This window comes from Anoplopoma fimbria, chromosome 10 (assembly GCF_027596085.1).
Source record: "Anoplopoma fimbria isolate UVic2021 breed Golden Eagle Sablefish chromosome 10, Afim_UVic_2022, whole genome shotgun sequence".
NCBI lineage: Eukaryota > Metazoa > Chordata > Actinopteri > Perciformes > Anoplopomatidae > Anoplopoma > Anoplopoma fimbria.
The window spans coordinates 1,805,717-1,813,337 of NC_072458.1; the positions used below are offsets into that span (position 1 = coordinate 1,805,717).

Below are 7,621 nucleotides of genomic sequence, written 5' to 3' on the forward strand. Positions count from 1 at the left end.
CAATTTCTGCTGCGTGGCCACGTGACCTCCTCCTCCGTGCAGTGGATGGAGATGGCTCTCCACGTCAGCCTACGTCTCCAAATTTCTGCTTAGCGAACCTGCTTCAAAGAGGCAAGAGGCACGGCGCTCCAGAGCCATGTTCAGGGCGGTTATAGAGGAATCCAACCCCAACACAGAGGTGTAGCAGAGGGTGAACTACCATGATGGATTTCGACGAAAGGGTCCCCGTCGGATCGAACATGTATCTGCCCAGCTGCACTTACTACGTGTCGGCGGGGGCTGATTTCTCCGGTCTTCCGTCGTTTCTATCCCAGACCCCGTCCACCCGTCCCATGACATACTCCTACTCCTCCAACCTGCCGCAGGTCCAGCCCGTCAGAGAGGTGACGTTCAGGGACTATGCAGCTATTGAAGCGTCCGGTAAATGGCCTCACCGGGGGAACCTGCCCCACGGCTACCCCACCGCGGAGGACATGGTCCACCGGGACTGTCTGTCTGCTCAAACCGACATGTTCGGTAAAAACAGCCCTGCAGCCGCCGCCGCCGCATACCACCACCACCACCACCACCACCACACCAACACCGGCTCCTCTGCCACCAATTTCTACGGCACCGTGGGTAGAAATGGCGTTCTGCCACAAGTCTTCGACCAGTTTTATGAAACGGCGTACGGGAACGCGTCGGAGAGCTCCTCCACAAATGGCTACTCGGGGAGAAAACGGCGACCAAGCAGCCGAGCTCTGCGCCAGAAGAGGAGCCGGACTGCAGGGACGACCAGGAGGAGAAGGAGCAGCAGGATGAGCCCAGCAGTCCGCACTTATCTTCCGGCAACAATGAGGAGAAGCCCAGCAGCAGTACGTATTAAAGTCAGAGTCTTGGTTATGAGAGAAAGTTTGCAATCTTGCGCGCTGCTGTTAAATTTTTTATATGCTGTTTTATAAGCATATAAGGTTTATAGAGGGCCTTTAGACCCCCCACCCCCAACAAAACTTTGTTATAAACTGCAGGATCACGTGTTTGGAATTGAAATTGGCCGTGAAAGACATGAGGCCGGTGGTTTTTCTGTTACACTCCCTGACGTTTCCAAAAAAACACCCAGTTATTGATGTGGATTCTCATGCAGACCTGCGTAAAGTCAACGTGTTATAAACGTGCTTGTTTCACGGGTTCTTAGCATTAAAACAGCACTTGCATGTAATGAGGCTTCTGGTTTTGAAGCTCTTGTGTTAAAGCCAACATAGAATCTTGTGTTCCAATGTTTAGATTTACCCCTTTGTGTTCTATAAAACTATTATACTACTACTACTACTACTACTACTACTACTACTATTATGAATGTAAAAACTGTCTACTCCAACCATGATTTCCGTATTGCTCTTAGCTACTAATCTTTAACAGCCAGCTTATTGTTTTCATTTGCATGGAAAAGGTCAAAGCCCAAGTGTGTCTAGCGAACCAGCACGAATGGTTTGGTAATCTTTCCAGTGTAATTTAATATCTGTATATACGACACTTGAAATGTTGAAATAGGAAATATGCTATTAATGCTTTATGTGGAGGAAATCCACTCATGCGTAATCCAGCAATATCCAGGGCGTGTAAATGTGTTTGTAACATAGCCAGGGCTAATGTGAAATGTTTCTATTTTCTATGACCAGTGCGTTTTGTTTTTGTGCCTTCCAGGTGGACAGAGGACCCGGAAGAAAAGGTGCCCTTATTCCAAATATCAGATCAGAGAACTTGAAAGAGAATTCTTTTTCAGTGTGTACATTAACAAGGAGAAACGCCTGCAACTGTCTCGGATGCTCAACCTCACCGACCGACAAGTGAAGATTTGGTTTCAGAACCGTCGCATGAAGGAGAAGAAGCTGAACAGAGATAGATTACAGTATTATACGTCCAATCCTCTGCTTTAGGGCCAGTGGAGCCCCGTCACAGCTTCCATGGTGGGACTGGCTGCTTTACAGACTCTCCCGTGTACATTGTGTACCACGATGGCCGAGACAGCAGCAACAACACTGCTCAGTGGTTCATTTCAAGTTCGAGGACAACAGTATCCTGCGATGTGAATCAACCTCAAAGTGAGCATGAATAAAGTCAGTGGACTTTGATTTCACTCTTCAGACTCTCATGAGCAAAATGTAGAAACGGATTTTCCTCTCTTGCGAGGACCCTTGTTAATATTATTGTGACTCACAGACGCCTTGTTAATTTCCTTTTAACGCGGGCAGAAGTTAGCAGTCACCAATTGACTGACTAAGTGTATTTTGTAATCAAAATATTTGTTTAACTTTTTTTTTTTTTAGTCAGAAAAGTGGTGGATTTAGGATGATGGCGGCTATGTGACTTAAATAACTGAATATATATATTGGTGTGACCAAACAATGAGTTCGAACGGATGAGAATGTACTGTGTTTGTTTTGTGTGCTTATTTATTTTGTAGCCAGTCGTTTACTATCTCCTTTAATTCCACGGCTAACCAAGTCAAAGTCCATTATTACAAGCAGGCTATTGGGATCCCGTGTTGAGTCTGGGCTGACCTTTTGTCGTATTTTCTGTACAGCCTGCATAATGAGGGCTATAAGTATTTATATGTTGCGTATCTTTCAACAGCCGAATCCATGTTGTCCTTTTGGATTTTTGGAGACTATCAGTCGAGTATTGATAATGCAGGCCCAAACCAGAGAGATAAGCTTGGATCCGTGTGGAGTTGCACTGAGGTACACGCCCAACATATCCACACAGGTATATATGTAGCGGGCCTGTTTGGTCTGATACGCATAACAGAATATTTTTTTTCATAACTCGTGATCCTTTGGTACTTGCTGTCTAAAGAAGATTAAAAAAAAAATACATTTTCAAGTGTGGTGACAGGGCAATGCTGGTCAAGGTGATCGCATTGAATCAATTGCTTGGTATTCCCAATTGTGTATTATACTATATTTCCAAATAAAAAACAAATGAAAAGATCATTGACAAAAGAAATCTGCGTTGTAATTACTTTTTTTTCCCCACAAGCTTTTGTTTTTCAGTGAATAAAAAACACGCACATGTGAAACATTTTACACACACACACACACACACACACACACACACACACACACACACACACACACACACACACACACACACACACACACACACACACACACACACACACACACACACACACACACACAATCATTTTATATCAAGCAGGTGCCTAAGTCTGTTATAAACAAACATGCAAATGATGAACCGTTCAACCTGACACACAAAGAGTAAACATGTTTTTATTAAGCCTTTAAAATATTATTTACTAAAGTAGCACATTTAATAATAAAGCTGTTTAATTTCAAATAACCTTAAATGTTTATGGGCTTCGATAGATCAAATATAGATATAAAAATAAGTATTATTCCTCTGCTCTCAAATATTGTGCAATTATCATTTTCATCCTTGTTTCTCAGTGTTTTGAGCCATTAACGAATCAACTCTTGCCTTCCATCTGAAGGTTATATCTGTTGGACCACTGCAGATCTACCTTTATCTATTCCCATAACATTTGTTATCGCTGAACATTCAGTATTTCACCACCTATATTTTGTTTTCTATTCTTTCTTCTCCGTTTCTAACTCGTTCTCTCTGTAGTCTGTGTGACCGAGCTGTCATCACGCTGATTGGCTTTGGAAACACGGTTTCAACAGCAGCCTCCTTTGGCGAGGGTCGCCATATTTGCTGTTGTTATCACTGTGTTTATTGGAGGCAGCCGCAGCGCATTGGCGTTCATATATGACAGTCAAAAGGGCCATAAACGCGCAGAGAGAGGCTGAAGTTTATGGTTGCCTCTCTCTCATAGTCCGGCCTTGCGCATCCTTTACTGCGCGCTGGAATTCCGTCCCTAATTACGGGACATCCTCCCCGTTGCTGCAGCAACACGGCCATAAAAGCTGTCTGAGTCTGGGGCATTTGTAGAATTGGAGTGCAGTGCAATAAACCGTCTGAGACCCAAGGTTATTAACTGTTACCAAGGAGGCGAGAGCGACGACAGGGAGGCGACGGATAGAAACAGCCTTTGCTTGCTTGCTTGCTTGCTTGCTTGCTTGCTGGCTGCATCGACTTCATTTGTGAGGCTTTGCCCCTCGTGTGGTTTATCCACCTCGAATCAGTTTGGTGGCGACGGCTGCAGTCAGGATAAGTCTCTCCTCTGCCACCGGGCGGCGCTATTGGGACCAATGTCATGGCCGTGGATCTTTTCGTCTCCAAGCAGGTAAAAGGTGTTGCCAACTCCAGCTGGAGCTTGAATAGTTTGCTCTGTTGCAAGAAGAAACTTCTTGAACGTCCAAATGCTCAGACCTGTCTCTTGAATGCGACTCCTGTTGTCTGAGATTTGATCCGTTTTGGGGTTTAGTCTCCACATTTATCTGGTGCTCACTGGGCCGAGCTGTAGAAAGTCTTCCTGGGGGCCCTAATAAGGCAACACATCTGTGCCAAGCCTTCATGCTGCATGTGCTATTCATTTTGCTGAGCTTGAGCTTTTTAATGGTTGAAGTATAGCATGGCCAGCTTGTACCTGGAGAGATCTGCAACCCCGTCCAGTCCAAACACAAATGTTTTGGATTTGGGGGAAAGTCCGCCTTCATTATTTAAAAAAAATGGATAAAGTTAGTATGTTAATGGTACAATAGTAAGCAGCGGGTGCTGGATACAAAACATATGATTTCATTTTTCAGATGGTTCACATGCTAATCTTAAAACACAGCAGCTGGCTTGTATACTCGTTCCTCTTTGTCCTCTTCCTCTTCAAAGAATCCGCTAACAACATTTGACGTCCTTCCAAAACACATAATTCTCTGTACGTGCCGAGTGGATGCAAGCTGCCATTAGAGAAGTCGATGTGATTGTGATAAGGCAGCAACCGCGTCTCCTTTCCCTCCTGTCACACACAGAGCTGCACTGCGAGGCTATTCGGTGTCATTCTGGACCTGAATGTGTGTGGACCGGGTCTCTTTCTCCTTTGTCTCTCGTGAAAAAGAAAATGCTTCCGCTGGATGTAATAAAACGCCGCAATATTGTTCATAACTGCACTCGGGACGAACATGATACGACTCAAACGGCCTCTTCGGCCCCGATTATATGGGCTGGATCAAAGACACTGGCTGGAGTGAACTGTTTTGAGGATATAATAGCCGGGCAGCTGTGAAAATGAAGATTTAATAGCTACAATTAATAACTGTAACACACAGATATCGATAGGCCCCCATGCCAGTACAACACCATGAAGTGTGTGTATAAGCCAAAACAATTTAATACTGGGCACACATAATTAATTGATGGATTTAGTTTCCTTACTGGCTCATATGTCCCTTAAGGAGGAGGCCACTTTGAGGAGGAGCACACACCCTTTGGACTTATTGCTGTTAGTTAGTCTTCATTTACTAGGTGAACTCTGGTAAATTATTTTATGGTTTTGGGGAAATTTACTAGACAGGCTCAAATGTTCTGCGTACGGCGTTTGTCTTTTAAAAACTAAAAGGCTCTTTTCTTTACATAATTCACAACATATATTTTATTTTATTATATACAAATATACCTAAATACCTACAACCAACTTTCAGTCATTTAGGTTATTTAAAAATGTGCGTTTTAAGCAGGAGGGATTGGCAAATGTTCACCGTCGACACGGTATACTGTCCCCGGTGTCCAGGAACGAGCTGTCAGTGACTGAGCGTCTGAAAACCTAAATGGGCTCAATTTATGAATTTCTCCCAAATTTCCTCATTTCAGTACAACAGGCTGCAAAACAAACCCGGGGGGCCAGCGGCCACCTGGGCCTGGTAATGGCAAAGCTGGCCGAGATTAACTTCAACCTGGGGAGAGCAATAGAGTGCACATGGCCAAGGACACTACGAGATGGAAGGAGAGTTTTATTGTGGCTCTTATTGCCCCAAATTGGACCGACAGGATGACAAGCTTTATGTCTGCTTTCCTTTGGCACATTGAGCCAGTTCTTTGCACAACGCTCTGATCAATACTTGGGCACTTTTAACAAATTTAATTTCTTATACTGAGTAGTTTGGATTGTTTTATTTGATTTAATTGTACTGCAGCATGTATCACCCTCTTCTTAAAAACAGCTTTGTTCTTTAAACCTGTGAACGAAAGCACATGAAGGTTTAACCTTTTTGTGTGCGATGCGTAATGACTAGTTGGGTGCGTATCAAGTCATTTCCATATCCTTAATCAGTGGCAACTGTCAGGAATCCAACCATTATTAATACAAATCCTGACTTCAAATACATCTATGAAAATACGTTCATGTTTTAGTGTGAAATGTCTGCGCTTCGTAGTTATATATCTCACATAGAAGAAAACCAAAGCCTAGTAGATTCTAATACAGGAAATAACTATAAATGCCGTTACATATGGCATTTTAAAAATGTCATGTGTAAAAGGTAGAGTAAGTCGTTTTCGTTATTTTATCATCAATAGTTTTTAGTTACTGGTTTGCTGTTGTTTACGCACGGGGATAGCTTGGTTATTCTAACTGAATTTAACATAATCAAGATTTAGATTATCCAATATTGTCCATAACATTAAATTAAAACTGGTTGTGTTTGAAGTAATTCAACTAGTTCAATGATATCAACTAGATGTTCACCACACAGAGACGTTTCCTGTGCAGCAATAAACGAAAATCAAGAATGAGACTCGGCTTTATCAGCCAGGTATGACTCCACGTACACGGAATTTGTTTTAGTTGTTTTTGCTCTCAGAGTACTTACACAGAAAATGGACATAAAGCTAAAACAAAGCTGAACAAGAGTTAACGAAGGCATTTTATCTTTATGTACACACAAGTAGTTTAGGTGAAATAAGTGTGGGTGAGTGTGTTTCTGTAGATTGTAAAAAAGAACAAAGTATATTTAAAAATAACTCTCATTCTCCAGGCAACATTAGTCTTAGCACCTTTGAATTTAGTGCGGATGAGCTCAGTCTGTCCTCGGGCTAAAGGATGCAGCAAAACGGCTGTTTGCCATGTCACTTCGCTAGAGGCGAATTCTACCTTCAGTTAACCACATTTATTACCTCTAAGTCCAATTGCTTTGTTATGTAGTTGTTTGTGGGTTTTGCAGCTCTGTATATTGAACCATATTTCTTTAATTTCATTTGACCGTCCACGACTCTCACTTGAGGTTTAAGGTTTTTATGAATCTGATACTTCTGTTTTGCACTTATTGCTCTTTGTGGAAGCATTTGATTTGAATGCGGGAAAGGGACAATCAGTGCTTCAGACTTGATTTGTTTAGAAGGGATTTCAAAGCTTGTTTTGAAGAATAAATGAATGAAAATGCTTTATTTTCCATAAATATCTATTTTCAACTTTGTATCATGCTGGACCTCGCCCCTTCTAGGGGGTAATGGTGGTGCATTAAGGCGAGGTGAGGGAGCACACTGATTGCTCTGCTGCCTCCTTCTCCGTCTCCGCTCCATGATGGATATGGCTCCGGCTGCTACGTAGTCACCGAATGGGAGGGACTGCCCATCTCCCAGCATTCCCATTGGTTTTACAGTCCGCACGGTGGAGAAGGGGGGGGGGGGGGGGTGCCTCTAATCATATCCAGCATGTTTTGCACAAGAA

The 7,621-nt window shown here is 43.0% G+C and overlaps 1 protein-coding gene across 1 annotated transcript; it reads left to right on the forward strand.

Moving 5' to 3' along the window:
• The first annotated feature begins 200 nt into the window (after positions 1 to 200).
• Positions 201 to 1,916, forward strand: hoxa11a (homeobox A11a). The gene is given in 3 exon segments (XM_054606223.1): positions 201 to 705; positions 708 to 854; positions 1,684 to 1,916. Coding segments are annotated over 3 exon segments (885 nt in total).
• Positions 1,917 to 7,621: the final 5,705 nt, after the last annotated feature.